This window comes from Taurulus bubalis (assembly GCF_910589615.1).
Source record: "Taurulus bubalis genome assembly, chromosome: 17".
Lineage (NCBI taxonomy): Eukaryota > Metazoa > Chordata > Actinopteri > Perciformes > Cottidae > Taurulus > Taurulus bubalis.
The window spans coordinates 14490049-14513946 of NC_136605.1; the positions used below are offsets into that span (position 1 = coordinate 14490049).

The 23898-nt window shown below is 42.2% G+C and overlaps 1 protein-coding gene across 1 annotated transcript; it reads left to right on the top strand.

Moving 5' to 3' along the window:
* Positions 1-95: 95 nt before the first annotated feature.
* Positions 96-22988, top strand: tbc1d16 (TBC1 domain family, member 16; the record flags this gene model as incomplete). Its single annotated transcript, XM_079233332.1, has 13 exons — positions 96-188; positions 5282-5494; positions 6331-6493; positions 6982-7287; positions 14388-14579; positions 14826-14973; positions 15122-15286; positions 15829-15977; positions 18343-18477; positions 19502-19688; positions 20893-21072; positions 21924-22070; positions 22701-22988. The coding sequence occupies exons 2-13, from the start codon at positions 5314-5316 to the stop codon at positions 22986-22988; spliced, it is 2241 nt and encodes a 746-aa protein (XP_079089458.1). The 5' UTR covers positions 96-188; positions 5282-5313.
* Positions 22989-23898: the final 910 nt, after the last annotated feature.

The window sequence follows — 23898 nt, forward strand, 5'->3', positions numbered from 1 at the left end:
GTTAAACGTGTGGTGTCACTGTCGGAAAACACGGGGATACAAACAAACGTTAAGACTCCGTTAACAGCAGAGCTAAATCCGGAAGAAAAAGGCGGAGAAGAGACGCCGGTACGTGCTGCTCGGTCCCCGGCTGCCCCGGAGAGATGGACGTCCGACGTGGGGTGTAGACTTCTGCGGCGGGACTGAAGGTGAGCGCTCAGCCGCCTGCTGGCCCCGGTTCTGCCGCTCGGTCATTTCTCCTGCTGGAACAGGTGCACATTCAGACTTGCAAAGCAAGGACACACGTTGTCTTTGGCTTAAAACAAACTTTAAAGTTGCCTGTAAACGCAGGGCGCCGTGACATGCAAAGTAGCAGGATACCGGCCATGGTCGAGGCAGCTGGAATAAAATATTCATGCTCAAGATGGTACCGTTACAGATAGCCGTTAGGGCAATAAAATACACCGATGTATGTTTATTGCGGGCCTGTTTGTTAGTGCTGTGCTGGTCCTATCCTCCTGTCAGGCGGATGCTGCCTGTCAGTGTTATCATAGCTGATGAAGCCCTCGACATCACGGCACGCCTCTGCTACACCGGCTGTTACACACGGAGGCTTTCCCACTCCGTCTGGCCCCAGTCCGGACAGGGAGAGGCCACCGACCGTCAACCGGCGTGTTTATCACGGTAGACAGGAGTCACACCACTGTGGGTCTCACGCAAACGCCTTTAACCGAAATTCACCTTATTCAGAGACTGAGCAGTGAAAGATAAATCCCTGTAAATCAGTAGATCATAAACACTTATAATGGCATGTAGTAGGATTTGTTTTATTCAGTTATACATACAATACAATAAGTAAAGCCACAATCTAATATACAAAAAAATAAAGACTGAAGAAGGTATAGGTAGAAGCATATTCATATCCCAAATTCTTATACATTTAGATCAAATAAGATAATGAATTTGATTCAAAGAAAACATATGTGTGTGTATGTATGTGTATGTGTGTGTGTGTGTGTGTGTGTGTGTATGTATGTATATATATATATATATATATATATATATATATATATATATATATACATACACACACATTTTACTTGTAACCCTCAAAAATAGTTTTTATAAACAATCCTTTTGAAAACCAAAAATGAGTTGATCGTTCTTACATTCATATTAGCGTTGTTCCATAATTGAACTAGTTTGTGGTGTTTTTGTGTTGGATTTTGTATTTTATTTTTTACCTCTTCTCATGTTTCTCTACTACATATGAAAAATAAGAGGACAATTATTGAAAACACCCTTCAGTAAAATGCAGTTTTAAACTAGAGAGGTGCAGCTCTCCACTAGGTGTGTCTGCAATGACCACTGCCGTATTGTGTAATTGGATGAAAACTACCCACAATTGGCTAACCACTAATTAGACACTAATAGGTTTTAGGGCAAGCAGGGTTGAATGCAGGCAATCTGGTCAAGTCTTTGTATAAGACGCGTCATACAATGCCAGCTTATCAGCGGCTAAGTTTTGGTGAGGCACAGCAAGGTGTGTACTGGTAGTTATGGTAATTAGCCAAACACACTGCAAACTAATACCCCCTTACTGTACGCACATAACAGACGATGCACTTAGATGGGTTATCACTTGAGGCCCCAACCAGCTGGGGGCCAGTTACGAGTAGTGATAGAGGAGTCAGCAGGCGGTCGATGGATATATAATGAAATGGGCAATAAAAGGTCTTTTGAGAAAGTATGTGGCCTAATTTTTTAAAGCGGATAAAGATATTAATTTTTGAGAGTTTTAAAAATGCTACTGCCTGATATTCTTTATATTTTCTTTTGACATTAACGATGTGTACTGAGTAGGACATTTTATGGTTGTAAATAAACTTGCCAGGGCTGTCTGCTATGCAATTTATGTCATGTGGTGCCGTTTCTAAACTACGTCAATCATCTATTGAATTTCTATACTGCCATTCCTTGTTGCTTATCTGTTGAGTAATATGCTGATATCAATATATCTGAGATAAGCTAATATCGGCCGACATATCCGCCCGGTAAATTCATCCACCAGGAAGCTGTGTAAAAATATTATTGCGTGATGTTCAATCACAACTTTAAGCACAATTTAACGGTTTTCCGAGTACCGAAGTAAGTAATCACTTTTCTTTACTGATTAAAATCAATAAAGTCTAGCCGTAAGGTTTAGCTCGTGATTGCCGAGGTTATGTTTTTTTTAAGACTTATTTCTTATAAAGTGTGACCCCTTTCAAAATGAGTGCATTTACATTTTTAGGGCACACACGTTGTAATACTTTACATGAAACTCATTAAAACACTTTTCCTGAAAGAGAAAAGAGCTTCCCATGCTCCCACTGAGTCACCCATAAAGTTCTCTCATAATTTACCCAGCCCTTTCAGAGTCCACAAGAACCTTGTTTTTCCGGCCTTGTGGTCTCCTTTCAATGGCTGCAGGCATGTTGGTATACAGCGCCGATGTAAAGGGGTTTTCAGAATTGGCGCCGCTATTCAAAAGTCAGCGTGACAACTTAATTAATGTAGCCCAGAGGTGAGAAGCTGAGACCCAGGCTGCTTCTTTTCCCGCAGCTGAATTTCCATGGTGTCGGTTTCAAGTTCTTATTAAAAGCTCTATTTTTAGAAAGCAATCTGCTAAAAGTTTGTAAAAAAAGTACTCTGCAGGTGAGAATGGGACTAGACAAGAGCTTAGAGTGTCCCCAGGATGTGAATCATTTGATAAAACAGGGAAAGGTCAGAGAGGAGAGGCCTCGTGTGAGCGCACTGAGGTGTTGAAGGGCATAAAAGAGCAGCGTGAGAGGACTAGACTGAACATGCACTATCAAACTGACCTGAGTGGCCCTGTAATCACACACAGACCAAAATAACCAACGGAGAGCTGCACATTATTGCTGCTGTTATGAGGCCACCGGGAACCGCTGTGTGTGTGGCATGTTTGAGATCGCAGCCTGTCATTATGTTCAGGTAGCATGTTTTTCAGGAGTGTGTGTCTTGCAGGAATGCAGAGATAGATTATGTTGACACTTCTTTGGTCCATTGGTGTAGTTGTACTATTTGAAGCAGTTATCATGTAAATATTCAGTGGTCTACTATTGTGGCTGGCAAATAGAGGAATGCTGACTTGCCAAGTGGATATTTGGTCCTCCTGTTTTAGATTATTATCCAGCATATTAGAGTCCTACTTCTATGAAATGTGCAATATAAATAAAAGGTTATCATGCTTTACTTTTTCTCAGGCTGCATACATATAAAACTAGAAAGGAGCCCTCAGTAAAGGCAAGTGTCTCTGCAAATACCTCTGCTGTAATGTTTGATTCATTGAATACAACGCATAATTTACTAACCCCCCTACCCCCCTTTTCTAGATTGCCAGTGTGTCTGAGGTGTTTTTTACTCCCACAACAGATGCGATGTCAGACCGTTTCTGTGCCACAGGCATAACTGCGACTTAATGCGTTTATTTAGGCTTCACACACACACACGCACACGCACACGCACACACACACACACACACACACACACACACACACACACACACACACACACACACACACACACACACACACACACAGTGTGTACTGCTAGTTCCGTTAGCGGTTAGCTGTTCAAATACAATGAAAGTGAGCAAACATTTCCCCCCCACTGTGGCTGTGTTCAAAATGGCAAACTAAGAATACTTTTCATACTAAGTATGATGTCAAATTGAGCATACTGCGTTCACACTGCATTAGTATGGATATGTTGTGTATGCAAGATAGGCCTGTAGACTACATTACTGCACATACTGCTCCACAATGCATTGCTTGTGGGGGCCTTGAGTCAGTCTAGTGAGATTTTGAGCAATGGCAGGCTAAAACCTGTTGATATGTCACTTTACTGTATTACATTTTTAATATGTTTTAATGCAAGAAAATAACCGTTTAGATTCCCAACCTGTGGTTAGTTTATAATAACACCTGTTCGGAAATTTGCTGCTGTTGTTTTTGTAGACGTGAGAGCTGCTGGCGAGGTCCGTTGAAACCGGCCCGGCTGTCTGTTGAGCATACATCCGTCTGCTGGTAAATTCATACTTAATCATTCGTTTAGTAGGAAGTATGCAGTTAATTTTTTGTGTATCTTTTAGATAAAATTAGATTATTATCCGAAAGAAATAGCGGCACCTTTTTTTATTTTTTTATTTTTACAGGATGTACTGGTATATACAAATGGTAAAATGCCCCACGTACCTCACACTCCACATTTTTAAAATGTAAACCAAATAATGCCCAACAGTAAGCCTCCTCTCGGAGGTCATGCCTGGATTTCGTGCCAGTAGACTTCCTGTCTGGGCCCTGGCATCAGGAAGTGGGGTGCTTGCCTAATCAGGCAGAGGTAAACATGCCCTCTGAGGAAAAAGAAGGGAACATTCCTCAGATGGAGCTCGGAGCATATGTCAATGTTCAGCCAACAAGAAAACAAGGTTGCACTCTTGAAGTGGGTCCAAAGATACACATCCACATGTCAAAGCAAAGAGAAAACAAATGAATCAATGAGTTCTGTGTGGTGATCAAACAGGAGCAAAAAAACAGAAGAGTTAGATTTTATTTCCTTTGAGCCTGAAAAGTAAGATTACTTCAAGTATTTTTAAAGAATGAAGCCTTCCACAACAACACACCATCCTGCAACATCAAAAAAGCTGTGTCACTTTTTGCTGGACTCAATGTTTGTCTCATCTATCGAGACTTTCTGTCTGAAGCAGACAAGTGAAACACTGGTGGAGTGGCACGCTGATCCCGCTTCAGTGCTTCTGTTGATGACATCTGTTGGATACTGATATCTGCTAGGAATTTCACACGGCTGGAGTGAAGTGTGTTTGCACACTTCTTTGTGTGTGTGTGTGTGTGTGTTGTTTACAGAAGGTGGGACCTGTTTGGTTACACACTGTATCCACAGATCCTGTGAATGTATTTGTGTTAGTAGGCGCAGGCAGCTGCAAAGAAAATGCTGAACAGGTACAGAGGGGAAAGGGGCATGTGGGGTTGAGCGCTGCAGAGAGGACACTGCAGTAAATGCAGGGACACGTGTGACGGAGGAGGTGAAGTGTAGGTGAGGAGGATGTGTGCAGTCCTCTCCTATAGTGCCACGCTGTGTCACACTGTCCTTAAAATGCATTTTCTTTCCTTCTCTCATGCCTTTTGATTTTCCCGCTCTTCACCACTCACACATGTCTATCATGGACTGACCTCCCCTCCTTTGCCTAAAACTCCCCTTTCTTCTCCCAAATATCCAGACGATGGGCCCAGTGTCTCTGTGCTTCAGGAGATGTCTCTGGGTCGGCTCCTGCGACGTGCCTCCTCCAAGGCCTCCGACTTCCTGACCTTTAACCCCGGGGCGGGGGGCTCATCGCTGCGCTCGGGCTTGGACGGCGAGATCATCTTCTCCAAAAATAATGTTTGCGTGCACCCTGCAGAGCCCCTGCCTGGCCTGGCAGAGCATCACCCAGGTGAGGCTTCTGACCGACTTTCCTATCCGCTGTTATTAATGCAGCGACCCTGCGGATCCTTGAAAAGTCTGAAAAAGTACTTCATTTGATTTTAAAGTGCAGCAGCCCTTTTAATGGGACATGAAGTAAGGGGAGGAATCATTCGATGTCTCGAATTTTAAATTCGTAGTGCAGTGATAATGTCACAATCCCTCAGTGTCTCACCCGCCTTTTTATATACAGAATTACTAATCCATTTCAACTGGCATATATTGTACACAATACACGTGTATTATACACAAGCCATGGGAAGTTTAAATGTATAGTGTCTTTAAACAACGAGGTCATTCAGACTGCTTACCATTAGATATAAAAAGGCATTAAGACGAGATAGAAAAGAAACACAAGGCAATATAAAAAGACTAATACAATAGGTTTAAAACCAGTAAAATGGAACATAAATATAGACTTAATAAAAGGCACAGAAGTTGGCACTAGGCCTCTCACTGCAAATATACAGGAGAATGGGTTTGCTTATTATTTGACCATAAAATACCAGTCGAGCTTTCTTAAAGCAAGGAGTCTAAAACGCATTGCATATTTACAGCTGTTGACCAGATGTCCTTCTGTCAGCACTACACAGGCTTTTATAGAGCTGTTCACTTTTACTACTGGCGTCTCAGGGTGTGTCCTTATCTCTTTGTGTGTTTTATCTCCTCTCAGGTTTCATGTTTGTCTTTTGTGTTGCAGCTTCCTGCAACTTATCAAAAAGGTTTTGTCATTTTCTCTTTATGTTACCCGGATTTGTTTCCAAACGTTAATATATTTTTGTCTGTGGTTTATGTTGCCCCCTTCAGGCTACCTGTGCGTCCACACGGAGAAGGATGAGAGCCTCGGCACCACTCTGATTCTGACCTGGGTGCCCAACTCCCGCATCCAGAGGCAGGACGAGGAGGCGTTGCGCTACATCACACCCGAGAGCTCCCCAGTACGCAGGAATGCACGGCGTCGAGGCCGACGGTAAAGTCACTTCTTAAAATGTGTGTCCTTAAGGCCTTTAAAAAGTCTTGGTGTGTTATTATAACATAGTCTGTTTAGAAGAAGTGGACTATCGTTTTGAAGCCTTGAGTTTGTCATTCTGGACGTCGCCATCTTGTTTTTTTGCAACCAGAAGTGACACGTGAGGGTAGAGTTAGTACAACTGAACCCTGAATATGATTTTTTTTTTTTAGCCAACCAAATGTTACAATTCATTCATGTTAGATTGAGACTATAAACTCATGTTTTACAATGTTGTGCTGAGGTAATAAATCAGGAGAGAGGAGTCGCCCCCTGCTGGATGTTAGAAAGTATAAATTGCTTCTGCTATGGCTTCACTGAAAATAAAAGTTAGATCTATTAAAGAACAACTTAAGATATTCAATTAGTTAAAGTATTACGCAGAGATTTAGAAACATTATCAGTATTACACATGCTATTGATAATTTTAAACCACCCTTCCCCTCCAGACCCCACTCCCGTCACCCAGCAGCCCAGGAGGAAGATGAGGATGAGGAGCGGAACATCACCAGCAGCACCTCCGCAGAGAGCCACAGCCTGGTGGTGGAGGCCTCGCACCAGCAACAGCTGCCCTCGACAGGGGAGGAGGGCGACGAGGGCTCCTGCGAGCTGTCGGACGAAGTGAGTCGGGACAGCACCATGGGGTCGGACTCGGACACTTTCTCCTCCCCGTTCTGCCTGTCGCCCGTCAGCGAGGCCCTCTGCGAGGCCCTCTGCGAAAGCAGCGGCTCCGTCTTCCTGGACAGTGAAAGCAGGTTAGTTAGTTAGGTTGAATTGGGCTTCGTTCATGATCTGTATTGTTATTTTTACGTTTATTCTTTGTCATTCAGCAGTGTGAAAATAAGTATTTGTTATGGTCATGTCCCACTATCAAAAATTGGGTGTTTTAGGCACCCTGGTAGCCGAATAGTAAAGGTGCTTGGTAAATTACCGGAATACCACCTGGGACATTTTTTGTCACATCCTTCTCTCTCAAACCTCAATTCCTGCCCACCTTTAAAGCTTTTCAGTGAGTTAGTGTTTTTATTGCTCTGAAATGGTCAGAAAAGTCTTTTTGTTGGTTAATTCTACTATGTGGTACTTTTCTAACTTGTATTTAGTGGTATTGTTTAATAAACATCCAGTAGATGGTGCTTGTGAGAGTTTACCTTTGTGACTGCTATTCCTCTTTGCCTGTGAGATTTTCCTATGCTTTTTTTTTTCTTACATTATAATTTCTATAACAACATCTCATAATTTGACAATTTTTGTAAGTGATGACCAGCATCTGAGGCTATCTGGTGTCTGCACCTCTTTATGTTGCTTTGGAGATTCGTTAAAGTGCCACATTAGTTCTGGTGGAGCTAAAAAAGGATGCTGTCAGCAGTATTTTGTGATGGCATCGTATTGCCTTCAGTATTACGTGTATTTAATATCCAGGGATCTCTCTGTTGGGATCTGCTCTGTGGCCTTTTGGGGTTTAATTGTGTTCAATGCCACCTACGGTTAAAGAGCAGATAAAATTCAAAGTCTACCGTCCTGATGTTTAATCGGACCGGCAGAGATAAGAGCATGTGTAGGACAGAGTAGTTTAATATAATTTACTGTTTGTAATTGTTTAAAAAAAAAAGTAATTTACAAGCCTTTGTTAAAGATTACTTAAAAAAAAAAAAAAAAATGTATTCAGGTAACACCCACTTTTCAGTCCCAATACCGATACCTGGTCTTTGGGTATTTGATTGACATCAAGTGTCGATCCAATACCAATATTTAATGAATAAGTAGTAAAGCATGTTGGCGAACTACAGGGATTTTATGGTGCATTCAGGTGTTCCTCGTAAACTCTGAGCAACTTAAGCTGTCGTTGTAAAGTACCCTCCTGTCATCTACTAGTCGATCTTCTTTGTGTTGTGTTGGAATTGTTTGTTCCCAATTCACTGGTAAAATAAATTATTACATATTAAATACATTATTTAAATTTGACGTTATGGCTAATTATAGTCTAAAAATGTCATAGCCGTCAGTGCTGAAAAAAATAAAATTTAATCATGACCTTTTATAAAAAGTCAACCAATCATGAATTTGGAGACCCATATAAACAAGTACATGGATATAAAATTTACTGAATTGTTTAAAATAATTGTATTGTCTTTTATCACTGATACCCGATCCATCTATTTGAGTTGGTATCAGGCCAATATAAATATTTGTTTCTCTATGCATTATTTAAACATATTTCTACATTATTAAAATCAATTTATTTTGTACAGCCCAAAATCATAAATAACAAATTTGCTTAAGAGGGTTTTACAATCTGTACAACATACGACGTCCTCTGTTCCATGACCCTCACTTAGGCACAGGGAAACCTCCCCCAAAAAACCTTTAATGGGGAGAAAAAAAGGAAGAAAACCTTCTGGAGAGCAACAGAGGATGGACAGAAGTACAATATATGTCATGTGTACAAAATGAACAACACAGAGTTACAACACATTCAATGAATATGACATAAATTATTCATATAATGACAGTAGTAGGCAGAATAATGATGGACAATTTGTGACTAATAACGGCAGCAGTGGATATAATAATGATCATAAAAGCAGTAATGGTATCGGCAATAGTAAATAGCAATGCGACTAATAATAATAATAATAATAATAATAATAATAATAATAATAATAATAATAATAATAATAGTAGTGGGTCACCCTGCATTTAGGGAGCGCAGCCTTCTAGTGGGGTAATATGGTACTTTAAGATCCTTCAGATATGATGGTGCCTCACCAATTAAGGATTTTAAATTCAGGGAGCCAGTTCAGAGAAGCTACTACAGGAGTAATATGATCTCCTTTCCTTGTGTATATAAACACACAAACAAACAATTTAGTTCACATTCAGTAAGATTTGATCCAAAACTTCAACCGTCTCTCATTAAGCTGTTTAGTTGTTTTTGTTGGTCTGAATGCAATGCAATGTAACTATGTTGTGTTAAAAACATGGAATCAGTCAGCAAAATGCTCTATATACTTACTGCATGTAAGTTGTTATGTAAAATTGTAAACCCAATTAATAATCCAGAGGACATGGCCTCATGCAAAGCTATACAGTAGTGCTCTCTATGAGGACAGAGCCAATCTGTGAAAATGATTTAGGGGCTATGGAAGAAAAATAAATCCTCAGTGTGCTGTAGAATAATTTAAGGATGTGTGTGTTTGAGTGTCTGTCTGTGTGTTATTCCTGCAGTCCCTTCATTCCTACACTTATTATATAATAATTATACTCCATACTACTCTCTCAGTTGATATTTTTATGTGGAATTTATCAATCAGAATCAGCTTTATTGGCCATGTGTGTGTACACATACATGGAATTTGACTCCGGTTACACATTGCTCTCGCCATACATATGATATACAAATAAACAAGAGAAATCTAAAAAAAGACATTAAAGATAACAGAGTAGAACACAGAAACTAAGCATCAACATTAACAAACGGTCACATAAGTTTGTATTTACATCTGCTCTGAGCTGCATCGCTCTGAGGACAGGATGTTTAGACACGAAATGTCAGCAGTTTCCATCTGAGGAACTCTGAATGACGAGCTGTTGACAAGCTGTCATAGCGAATGTATTGCACAGTAATGCAGATGGCCATTTGTTACACATGCAGTTACCCTGAACTACCACAAGGTGGAGCCAAAAAATAAAATAATAGTGATAATTTACCTTCGGTGGCCACATGGTGGCTTCCTGTATGTGCCATTGAGGGTTAAATCAGGTATGACTTCTATCAGGGGGCATGACATGTTTACAACGTTTAAGATGGGCTCCTTCTCTTGAAGCTGCTGTCAATCTGAATGCCTTATAATGTCACAGATGGCCCAAAATAGTTCCCCAAATCCTAAAAACCTCCAACCTCAGTGCTTGCAGACACTGCTATCTAATCAAGAGAGCCATCTGGACAGTGATCGTGTTGCTGTTCGGACCTCACGGCCGCTTGACTTCACCATTCCCTCCGTGCTCGTTTCCTCAAGCAGCTATTTGGCCCGACTTGTTGCCCAGAATGTGTGCGCCTGTGTCAGTGTGTGTGTTTAGGCCTTTTTAACCACTCTCAGACCCCAGCTTGCTGTAAGTGCAGTCAGTGTGTGACTTGGCAGCGCGCTCCGTTTCACAGCTTCTAACCTTCACGCTGTCCTTCTCTTCCTCTGTGCTGTTAGTGTGTCTCCTCTGCTCTCTGGCACTCCATCCTCTTCGCTGCCTGTTTTTTTTTTTTCCTGCTCCAGGGCTTCTCCTCCCTCCGTCCATTCCTTCCACTCTTTATTTTGCATCCTGTCCTCTTGCTCATTCTCTCTCTGTTTTTCTCAATATTGTTTCTTTCTGTATTGCCCACCTCTCAAATATCTTGCCCCCCCCCACCCCCCACCCCTCTCTTACTCCCCTTCCCTTACCAAAGTCTGTGTGAAGCCCTTTGATTCCCAGTGCTCCCGGGGTTGTTGTGCTGGGCTGAATGTCAGCTCTCCGGATTAGAGGACTGAAGAGAGTGCAGCAGCAGCCAAAACCTTGGAACCCACTCAATCTTTCTTTCTCTCTCTCTTGCTTTAATTGACACTGTTAAGGGGCCAGGAACTGGAAACATGTCACTTGGAATCATTCAAAGAGAAAGAGCCGTGTATGGGAGAGCGAGAGCGGATGAAAGGGGGGAGGGAGGGGGGAGAGGGGAAAAAGAGAAATCCACAGCAATCTCTGTCAAGCCGCATAACAAGTTCCTTTAAAGTTTAACAGTAGTTTATGAAACCGCTGTTGACTGTCGATGTACAGGGCTTTAGCATGAGATTATGTCTGATAAGTGGTTTCCAATGTGTTTTGGCTTGTGGTGCCTGAAGCAACAATCATTTATATATATTTATATATATTTATATGTACGTGTTGCAGTCGTGACCACAGTTTTATTCCAATTTAATAATGTTTAGGGTACTGAACACATAAATGTCTCCCATTTAAAGACATTGAATAATTAATTAAAAACATTATTATGTATTAAATATGGCTTTGTATTTCCTTTTTTATTATTTACTAGACCTATCCTTGGAAGTGTTCATCTAGTTGTTTTACAACATTACAGTTCAGCCCCCCCCAAAAAAAGAAATACACATTTTGCCTCTTACCATTGCTATTTATCAGTCTAGATTGTTTTGGTGTGAGTTCCCTTGTTTTGGAGTTATTGGCTGTAGACAAGTCTGCCTTCATTCCAATATAATCAAACTATATGGCACTCGGCTTGTGGCGCTGAAATCGGCAAAAAAAAAAATTACATTTGTAAAAACTCAAAAGCAATGTTACTTTCCAGAAAGAAAAAAAAACTCACAACAAACTCTGTTGGGTTATCTTGAGTAACTGGGTCATTATTTTTGGAAAGAGACATTGCTTTTAAAGTTTTTCAGATGGTTTTTTTGGGCTGCTTTGGTAAAAGGAGGGAAAATATGTATTTTAGATTTTGCGCTAAACTGTCACTTTGAATTATAGGAGACACGGATGAACAGAATAAGACACTTAAATGTCTAAGTGAAAACAGATCTCTGCCGTAGATCTAAATAATTTATAAATAGAACACACTACATTAGTCAAGGAGTTTGAACTGATTGCAGGTATCTGGAATCAATGTTGTAAAGAGTGAACACTGATAATCTCAGGGCCGTCACATTATGCTTGCAGCCCCCTTTCTATGTAGAAGGTCCTACATCTGACTTGAATGTGAGCTGTGCTGGGATTAATAGAATACCACATAATTCATAAATAAGACAAACGTCAGATGTTTTGCTCCGAACTTCAAACCGTGCTGACCACTTTCCAGTGTTGGCACTGCAGAGATCCCCCCTCCCCCTTCACCCTCCCTCATCTCTCCGGGGATTAGCTGAAGGGCCTGGGAGTCCCTGCAGGCTTGAAGCACTTGGTCCTGGTTCTCAGGGTGACCTGGCAGCACCTTCCCCCAGGGTACAGTTTTGTGTATGTGGAGAGAGGTGTTATGGAGGGCCTCAGGGCAGTTTTGATCTCGCCCCGGCCTGGTGGGACATGCTGCTGCAGCAGCCTGATACCATCAAAACATCTTGTTTACATAATGTACTCTCTGTACAGTTTACGGCCTGGCTGCTGCCTGCATTCGCGGCCTGCAGCACATGAACTGAATCCGGCCGTTGACACTGACAGACGTTGTTAATCAGTCGCTGAGTTCCCGCTTGAATGCAGCACTGTGGAGGATCCGGGCTATAATGCCAAGAATCATGTGCTTTCTCGCCACATTTTCCATGGTTTTTGCACTTTTATTCATATTATAGTGTATTGTACTGAAAGCGTGCAAGAAGACTGAAGGAAACGTTGGCTGTAAATGGGCTTGTATGCCTTGTTAACAACTTGAGCTTGACAGCCATCAGACTTATGAAGAAGCGAGGACAGTAGTCCTTTAAAGTATATTTCTGATGGCTTCACTTCCTTACTAGAGCTGCCTGTGTTTCCCAGTCTCCTTGTATTCCACAGGCTGGTTAGTGGCATGATACATGAGACAGAGAGCAGTAAATCACTAGATAGCAGAGGAAACTGTGCAGCTTGGATTGATCAGCCTTGTTATTTTCCCATCTGCTTACGGGGAAATGATTAGCCGGACATGATTGATTCAGGGAGTACTAGATTAGACTCGGCCCACCTCCCTCGTCTTTTCAAAGAACTACCAACATGCCACTTGTTGGTAGTACTGTACCTGTAACAATGGTGTAAATAGATAGTAGTTTTCTTTGTAATTGTTTACTTAATTTATAACAAAAAGATACTTTTAAATTCACACATGCATTCAAACAAAAAAGATAAACAGTTATTGTTGCATTTTATTTATAGTCACATTCTTTCAATTCTTTTAATTCTTTCAATAAATATGTATGAGTGTTTTTGATAGCTAGTGGTCAGAAAATAACTTCATGTAGATGACTACTTCTCAAATGTCAGTGGGTTTAACACATTTCTGTTTCTCAGCATTAGCATGTGTCGAGACGTGTTTGAGAGTGCATTAAGGTCATTAGCTTGTGTGTGTGTGTGTGTGTGTGCGTGTGTGTGTGTGTGTGTGTGCGTGTGTGCGTGTGTAGCCGAAATAAATGCATCAAGTCGCAGTTATGCCTGTGGCACAGAACCGGTCTGACATCGCATCTGTTGTGGGAGTAAAAAACACCTCAGACACACTGGCAATCTAGAAAGGGGGGGTAGGGGGTTTAGTAAATTATGCGTTGTATTCAATGAATCAAACATTACAGCAGAGGTATTTGCAGAGACACATTGAGAACACATTGAACATGCTAGCAGCCACCGATTTTTAGTATTAAAACACGTGTGTGTTTGCTGTGGTGCAGGATGAGGATTTGTGTTTGTCACATACACAGCTGTGTGTGTGTGTGTGTCCGTGTGTCCGTGTGTCCGTGTGTCCTCCTGCAGCAGAGGAACCCTCGGCTCAGGTTTCAGTGCCAGGAACAACATGCTGGCCAAGGGGGAATGACAGGGGAAATTGGACGGCAGACAGTGTGATTCGTGTCCGTGTGTAGATTTTCCTATGTGTGTGTGTGTGTGTGTGTGTGTGTGTGTGTGTGTGTGTCTCCTCAGAAGCCTCCATGCATTCCTCCCATTCTCAGCCTCTTGGTTGAACCATACTGAGACACAAACATCAGGGCTGCACTATATGTCTGCACAATTATTGCGGGGCTAAACACTGCTGGCAGCTGTCTGCACAATATGTATTATTAATGTTCCTCGTAGAAGAATGGCTCCGTTTCTGAATAAGAAGCACAAGAATGGCGAGATTTTTTTAATTATTTGTTCTTTATTTATTTTTTGCCAGGGAGCTATGTGAGGAGTCGATGACCCACTCCGCGAGCTCCGCCTCCAGCCTGGACAGCCACGCCCCCTCTGAGAGCAGTGGCCAGTTCCATGGCGTGCGGTGGGAGGAGCAGAAGGTGCTGGTTCTGGAGCAGTTGTGTGGCGTTTTCAGGGTGGACCTGGGTCACATGCGGTCGCTGAGACTCTTCTTCTGGTCAGTGGGGAGTGCCAAGTTTACAGGGATGAAGGTCATGAAGGGGTCACCTTGTGCACGATGTGTTGTAGGTTCCAGGACCGAGTCGATTTGTTTTAATATAAGAAATGAACAATGTGTTTTGAGATATAATTAGAGATAAGTAAGGAGCGAAAAGTGGTTTACGCCTGCTTTAATAAATACATTATCTATTCATCTTAATTTTGTGTTTTTATCTTCTATTTATTCTTTTTTTATGTCGTTTAGCGATGAGGCGTGTACCAGTGGCCAGCTGGTGATTGCCAGCCGAGAGAGCCAATATAAGATTCTCCACTTCCATCATGCTGGCCTAGACAAGCTGGCTGAGGTCTTCCAACAGTGGAAGTGCTGCAGGGAAACGCAGCTTAAAGACCAGGTCGGGTTGCAATCCAAAATCCGGTTTGGCATCTATTGTTTATAGAAACAAAGACATTTTTCAGCTTCCCCCTCCCCCCACACTTTTCTACCCAAATATTGGTTCTGTGTCCCACAATTTCCAGCTCAATTTATTCTCTTTCCGTCAGGTATCTGATGAGAAATCCTGCATGCAGTTTTCCATCCAGAGGCCCACCCTGCCGTCCGCTGAGACTCACCCAGAGGAGAAGCTTTATCGGCGGCTTGATGTCACCACCTGGCTACGTCACCTCAACCACAACGGGCAGGTGGAGGAGGAGTACAAGCTACGCAAGGTATGTCTGTGCATGTTTTTACAATCCCGTTTTGAAAAGTCTCACCTGCTGCTTTGCACACAGTCAAGCTTTACATTTTCTTGCATTTGTTTATCTCAACCACACATACCAAAAGTCATTTTGAAAGCAAAACCCACAGAGTATAACTCTCAGTTTGAATCAGCTGAGAGGACTGGACTTGGCCAATATCCCCGCGTGAGTCATTTGAGTTCTCTTAGTTGACTCGGATGAAGGTTTAGCATCTTACTTAAATGAGTCAGTGGCAGTTAGAATGTGACCAAAAACATTTCCTCTGTCAACATGCAACTGCAGGAACAGAAGAGCACTGTTATGCTGGACGCACAGATTATACAGTGTTTGTTTTTTTGGGGAGTTTTTCAGTGTGTCTTGCAACACCCGTGACTACTGTAGTCCAGTCAGATGATGGTTGAGTGCAAGCTTTGTTATCACAACTGTCTGAATGCAGTTTGATATCTTCTTATAACGGAAGTGATCCTGCACTGTGTGCTCACTGTGTTTATTCACCTCCCACTTTCTGCCAGGCCATCTTCTTCGGCGGTATCGACCCATCCATCCGCGGCGAGGTGTGGCCCTTCCTGCTGCACTATTACAGCTATGACTCCACCTCTCAGGAGAGGGAGGCCTGGAGACTGCAAAAACGCTCCCTCTATCATGACATCCAGCAGAGGAGGTGGGGAACAGAGATATGTGTGTTTGTTTGATTTCCTGGCCGCTGATAACATCCGAGCTACAAAATGAAAAGTTACTTCACGTTACGGAAATGAAATCGTTCTTAAAAAGTCTGACCGAGACACACGCGGCAGATCAGCCGTCACGCAGCTGCAGTATCGGCTGCCAAAGCGCTCAGTCAGTCAAACATTAAACCGCATGCGAGTCTGTCGTGGATCCGCATCGCAGGCGCTGAGCAATCAATAGGCACAATCAGGGAAGTGTTAAGGGGAGGTGCCGGGTGTGAAATAAAAGCTCTCTGGAGAGAAAACATGTCAGCAGTTATCAGATCATACTCGCTCCACAGAAGGAAAAACACAAGCGCACACACAAGCACACCCCCTCTTCATTTGTTTTCCAACCCTGAACCAAAAGGTTGAGTGTGCACATATTTCCACACGTTCTACCGCTTTGTCTGTAATTAATATGATAATTAGACAGGTTTCTTCTGGATGGCCTCTTAACATTCTGAGTGCGTCAGAAGGTCTTATCGAAGTCAGGTAATTAGAGACCTTGTTCTGACTCTGATGTGGATTCCTTTCAAGAACATTTGACTTGAGCAGCCTCCGGGGCCACTGGTTGATCATTAGGAGCAAGGATACACGTCTGTGGTTACTTGTTTCCTTGCCTCGTGTCCTTCCCTCAGCTGTTATAACTAAGCAGCTGCAAAGGGAAGCAATGCAGCTGTAACAACTGCAGATGTAGATCATCAGTGAACAGAATGAGAAGAAAAAGTGCTAGAAGAATATTTAGGATATTGTCATCGTGGAAAAACTGCTTCAAAATCACTGAGATTACTTTTCTTTTTTCTTTACCTCAATATATTTATTTGTTTTGCACACAAAAGCTAAACAAAACATACAAACAACATACACATACAAACCCATCTATTTAGTTTATACTGTCATACATAAGCTACATTTCATCATCACATAGTACAGAGTTAGTTGGGTAATCTTTCTTCAGGTATTACAGAGATTTTTTTTGCATTCAAATGCTGCTTGTTATGTTTATGGTTTCTTTGCAAGTCAAGTTTTTGTTAGTAAAACATTTTGAAGTTGTCACGTAACATTAATATGGTTTTAAGAGGAAGTGCTTATAACACATTTTCGGTGCCCCGCTGACTAGATTTAAATACGTTCTATTTTTGATTCGGGTTTGTGGAAGAGAAAAGGAAGTTCACTTCTCTCCGTCAGTAACGATGTCTTTGTTCATAGATGTACATTCAGTTATCTTTGGAGTTTTTTTGCTTGAAAAATACCTTTAAATTATCTATGAATTATCATTACATTTTCGGTTAATCGACTAATTGCTGTCTCAGGTTTCAACATATTTCATGTGAATGAAATGGAACTTGTTTTACGTTAGAAACATTGTCATTGTTTGTATTTTGTTCTCTTTTGTTTTTATTTCCTCGTTGGAGATTTGTGTATTTTCAGACTAACTAAGTCTATGAATGCTGTGAATGCAGTGGTATGTGGTATGTTGGTCCTTCCTTTAGATTTGTCCCTATAAGAGTAAACATGAATCAAAATGAATAGATATTAGTCCAGGGCAGAGGAAGTGTTTAAACATTTAAAGTTATGAAAACATCTACTGAACTCGAGAGAGAGAGAGAGAGAGAGAGAGAGAGAGAGAGAGAGAGAGAGAGAGAGAGAGAGAGAGAGAGAGAGAGAGAGAGAGAGAGAGAGAGAGAGAGAGAGAGAGAGAGAGAGAGAGAGAGAGAGAGAGAGAGAGAGAGAGAGAGAGAGAGAGAGAGAGAGAGAGAGAGAGAGAGAGAGAGAGAGAGAGACTAAAAAAAACTAAACAGTTGCGTGGCGTTGCATCAGGTGTGAGCTCACTATTCCTGGTGGGGCCACATGGAAAACAAACAGTGTTAATTAAATCCCCTCTGCTTGTTAGGACTTGGGTACATTAGTGCCACACACAGAGTACATTGCTAATATAGTCCCTAACATTTCGAGGGATAGATGGTGGTTTTATGGTTGTGGTATTATCCTCAGCGGAGCACTTGATGGTGAAATACCCCGTCAGTCCACTGCTTGCCCACCCCCACATTGTTTCATTCATTTGCAGCTAACCATTAGCGTTTTACACCAGAGTAACATTTGACGTTAAGAATATTTTATAACATAATGTTGTTGTTTTTTTATTTCGCCCTAATTACCTTAATTTCCTTTGAGATTGTGAAGAAAAGCTTTCTTAAACATTCTTTTAAATCTATCATGATTGACTCTGGAAACTTAAGAAAACCACTGTTGTCTCTTTTTTTGTGTGCTTGTATCTAATTTTTCCGATTCCGCCTGGTGTTTGTGTGTATTACTCAGATTGTCCATGAGCCCAGAGGAGCACAGCGAGTTCTGGAGAAAGGTCCAGTTCACCGTGGATAAAGACGTGGTGAGAACAGACCGCAGCAACAACTTCTTCAGAGGAGAGAACAACCCAAATGTGGAGATCATGAGGTCAGACTACTTTCTTTCTCTCCAGATCTCTGTCTCCTTCACCCTCACCTCCTCTCAATCCATCCTTATCATTCCCATTCCTCAGCCCAACGCACAGGCGTACCTACTCATTTCATATTCTGAACCCTCGGGGAGCCGCAAATGAGTTTCATGCTTTATTGACTCTGACTAAGCCGTCGGAGCACTTTTGATGCATACTCACAGCTAATGGCTTTCTAAACGAGGAGCGAGAGGATTTAAATAGCATATTAGTTTAGTGGCTCTCATCGAGGCTTCTGCTGTTTGTCAAGGTATTATGTCTTACGCTGCGTCTGGGGCGATCCCAGCGCTGCAGATGTCCAGATGCACAGCACTCATCTCGGGCTCCTCGGTTATCTCTCATCTATTGTACTGATGTGTCACAAATCACTTTCTGTGGGTCATTCGGTTCAAGCATGCAATTTTAGTTTAAGACACTTATTATTATTTGTATTTTTCATTTTCCAAACGCATAAACACTGCAAAGTCTGCATCCCCAAAAAAATAAAACTACAGCCTCATAGTCTTTCCAAATTACATCTATTTTTGCTGTTTTAATATTTCACTGATGACAATAAAAAAAAGTCCTGAGGGTTTTCCCTTTGTTTTACAACCCTCAGTGATGCACGAGGACTGCCAGGGAAGTTTACTTCAAAGTAGTAGCCATATACGAAAAAAAGGGAAAAAACAAGAAAGATCATTAATTAGCTCCCTGGTTACCAGAGGGGTTGGCATAGCAACTGCTTAAGCAGGGCTTGTCATGTTTTTCTGGGCATCACCAGCGATGCTAAAACACACGTTGGATCATTCAGTGTTTGGGCGGGACCATACTTTTTAAGTGGTTTTGGCTGGGCTGCAGAGTCGTGAACAAGAGACATAAAAAAAGGAAGCTGTTTCTGACACTAGTTTGCTGTATGATATTAGACTGATACAAAAAAAGCTGTTTATGACACTACTTTGCTGTTTATGATATTAGACGCTCTGTTTGTTGCTGTTCTTGACTCAGGCGGACTCTGCTCAACTATGCAGTGTTTAATCCAGATATGGGCTACTGCCAGGGCATGTCCGACCTGGTGGCCCCCCTGCTCACTGAGATCCAGGACGAAAGCGACACCTTTTGGTGCTTCGTCGGCCTCATGGAGAACACCATCTTCATCAGCTCCCCGCGTGATGAAGACATGGAGAGGCAGCTGGTAGGATGTTTGTGTGTTTGTCTTTGAGTCAGACAAATGTCAGATTGTATCGTAAAAGTGGATAAAAAGCTGGAATTATGCTTCTACGGCGATGCACATAAAGGAGGTAGTATACTCCGAAGGTCAAATAGCTTCCACACACACACACACACATAGTTTTTCCTCCATCAGAAATGCAGGGGCTGTGTCTAACAATCCAACATTCATCTACTTCACTCTGTGATTGGTCAGATGTGAGAAAATAAGCTTTTATACTATATGTTTTTTTAAAATGTTTTTTCTTAAATGACATCACTTTCATGTAATGTAGCCTCAAAAAACAATACTTATGCCATCTTACAATATTCCAATATCTCTATCTGGTCTCAGATAGATACAGTAGGTAGGTAGATAGATAGCAGAGCAGAACATATACAATTTAAGAAAATTGTAATGATAAAGAAAATGCAAAGTGTATATAAAGTATACAGTGAAATAGAAGTATATACAGTGAAATAGAAAAGGTATTAAATTAACTCACTAAATGACAAAAGTGGTGCTAGGGTTATTGATATTCAAGATATTTGTATTGTCATATGCACAGATAGCAGGCAGTTACTCTGTACAATGAAAAGCTTATTTTGCTGGGTCCTCCTGACACAGAATTGCAATAAATTTAAGGCAAAAAATAAAGGCACAAAATATAGTGACAGCATTGCACAAAAATATGTATAAAGTGCACTATGCATTGCTACAATATCCAAAGTATGGCCGTGACATGAAGTCACAGCAGCAGCTGTTTACTGTTCAGTAGTGTGTGTGTGTGTGTATGTGTGGGTGTGTGGAGCTGTTCACCAGCCTGATGGCCTGGAGGTAGAAACTGTTTGTCAGTCTTGTGGTTCTGGACTTCAGACTCCTGTAGCGTTTACCTGATGGAGAAGAGTCTGTGCTGGGGGGTGTGTTGGGTCCCTGATGATGTGGTGTGCTCTCCTGGTTACTCTGGTGGAGTAAATGTTGAAGGAGGATCTGGCCAGAGGTGATTTTATTATAATGCCAATACATCACAATATTTATATGATGTCTATATATTGTCCAGCCCTATGTGTACGTTGGCTTGCGTGCCGCCCGGAGAAGCATAATCCCATCCTGAGAATACAAAAATCTCACTAGAAAAAGCTTGATAGTGTTTGTAAGACAGTGTGTACCCCCTCTGAACCGCCTCCAGATGTACCTGCGGGAGCTGCTGCGCCTCATGCTGCCCCGCTTCCACCAGCACCTGACCAGGCTGGGGGAGGACGGCCTGCAGCTGCTCTTCTGCCATCGCTGGATCCTGCTCTGCTTCAAGCGAGAGTTCCCCGACACCGAGGCTCTGCGCATGTGGGAGGCCTGCTGGGCCCACTATCAGGTCAGGGCAAAGTCTGAACGGCTCCTTTGCATGCACAAGTTTGTATGAAAAACTTTGAATAAACGAGTCCGACTGCGTTCTGTTTCACTACGGCACGACATTTATGATGATTTAACATTGTCCATGTTATCCCTATAAAGCTTGTCACCACAGACTGTTGTAATCCTCCTAAGTACCTTTTTAATATGTCATATTACATCTTGGTTTTTGAAGGGGTTTAATGGTTTTTATTAGTCGGTGATCCTTTTCGTTAAGATTCAACATGTAATAAAATCCTACATTTGGATTTCGTTCACTTTGAATTGATGCGTTTAAATACTTAATGAAAGCATCACAGCTTTACACCGTAGACTGTACAGAGTAAGAGAACTGTTAAGGCTTTACATCGGCACTAGTTCAAGACCTTCAGACTCCCTGCTAGATGCTCTGATCTTCATCTACAGATGAAACCTTATTTTGAATGTCACATACATACCAGATGGACCAGAAGGAATAATTTCTGATTGATATATGATTTTTCTGTGAATGGCCGACTTCAAGTAATAATGTGTCACAATAGATTTGTTTTTGACTGCATCTGAAATTAAATTGATACACACACAGTCATACTCCTTGACATCAAGTTTTTTAACTTTTTATTTTGCCTTTAATTCACTTCCCTCTTTGAGCTTCAATTTCCAGATACTATACCCTCATAATTAGCATTTCCCTTGACCTGGAGTTCACTGTAAATATGCATTTTGTGCATATCTTTTTTTTTCCTGGTTTTTCCATCAGGTCCTAAAAAAACCTTGCTAATTTGTCTTGTCAAGTAAAAACCTGCTCACCGGCCTCTTTCCCTCTCTGCATAGACGGACTACTTCCACCTGTTCCTGTGTGTGTCCATCATTGTTCTCTACGGGGAGGATGTGACGGAACAGCAGCTCGCCACGGACCAAATGTTGCAACACTTCAGCAACCTCTCCATGCACATGAATGGAGAACTGGTGCTACGCAAGGTGCGCAGCAGTATGTTCTCTGGGTTTTCTTGCCTTTTATGTCACCTGTGTACACCCAAAGTGAATGGGTATCCATTCATCCATAAATATTTGAATAATCGTTGGTTTATGATCATGCTCGCAGCAATTCCTCGACAGACTGCCTCAGTACATTTAATTCAAATCGGTTTGCATTAAGTAGCCCTGCCCGATGCCGCAGCTCTGACATACAGTAACCTGCCCACAGAGGCCTTGAGGTGCTAAATGGGATGCTGCCATGCCCTGCAGAGGATTTATGATCTGCATCCCTGTTCCTGTGTTTGTGCCCGAGTCCTCATGTTTATGTATGCTGTGTTAGTGCTGCTGCAACCACAGGCAGGGAGTTCATTTTAGCATGCCGCAGACGCTACTCCTTTTGTTGTTGCTAGAGATTTTGTATCCGATGCACGCCGGCGTTTTAGCTTCAGGTACCACAATGCAATGCTGACCTTGACATTGTTTTGTTACCTGAGCCAAAGGTGTTTATTTATTTCAATGTTTGTATCCACTATATTTGATATCTGCAACAAACTCTTTTTTTGTCAATTCAAAGTTCCCTTCACTCTTTCATATATTTTAGTTCATCTTGCCACTTTTGCCCTGCTCTTACAGGCCCGCAGCCTTCTCTACCAGTTCCGCCTGCTACCCAGAATCCCCTGCAGCCTACATGACCTTTGTAAACTGTGTGGCCCGGGGATGTGGGACAGCCGCTACATCCCCACTGTGGAGTGTTCTGGTGAACACCCGGACTCACAGAGCTGCCCCTATGGAGGCACCGCCACCCCCCAGCCCTCCTCACCCTCCCTGGCATCCTCACCAAACTCCACCCCCACGCCTCCACCAGAGGGCAAGAAAGGCTCCAAAACCCGGGATATTTTCACCTTCCGGAAACAGTCCTGAGGAGAAGGCTCTGGGTAGCTTTGCTGGTCTTGGCTCACATTGGCACCGGTTTTGAATCCATCTCCTGGATTCCTGAACTACTCACCGCCCTCTGACTCCTTTCCCCAAAGTCCCTGCATCTTACTGAGGATGTTTGTCACTTGGTCCTTTCATGAGGTGCAATGAGGAACACTGCCTTACCAGAATGATATTTGCAACGTACAGCATCGCATGAATCCGCGACGAGGATGGGTTTTGCTGCTGGATGAGCCAGAAGTCAAAAAGCTAAAAGCTGCTTTCCTCTTGGGGCAGAATGGACAATCACCAGGCGCTGCTGTGTCGGCCTGGAGCCACTTCAGGTTCGAGTCTGCTGCTGGCTTGGCACACTTCCAGGGGCTTTGTGGGCAGGGATCACATCAGGGTCTGAGGCAACCGGCCCGAAGTCATGCAGACTATGACCGAAGGTCAAATGAAACTGGAGATTCATTCAAAGGACTTGAACTTGAACTTTTTGAAAATGTTGCCGTGTTCTCATAATGGAATATGTGTGTGAATATCAAATGACATGTCTGAGCAGGACATTTTCTTAAATGAAATCCAAACCTTCTGCGATAACATAGAAGGGTTAACCTACAAATAGGATTATAACGAGTTACTGGTACTTTTAAGTTTTGTTTAGTTTAATTTTCAAACAAGTGAATGTTTGCGTTTATATCAGCAGTTACAAATATTTAGCAATACTATATCCTTGCATGAACGACTCTTGACATATAGAGGGCACGACTAAAGCCCACAACCGAAGTAAGAATGTGTGTACACAACAAACACATCGTGATAGGGCTCTGCTTATTTCCTCATCAGATTGTGGAAGGGAACATTTTGGTAATTTGTCTCTGTTATAATGGGGTTTCCCGACAGGCGGTAGGAAGCC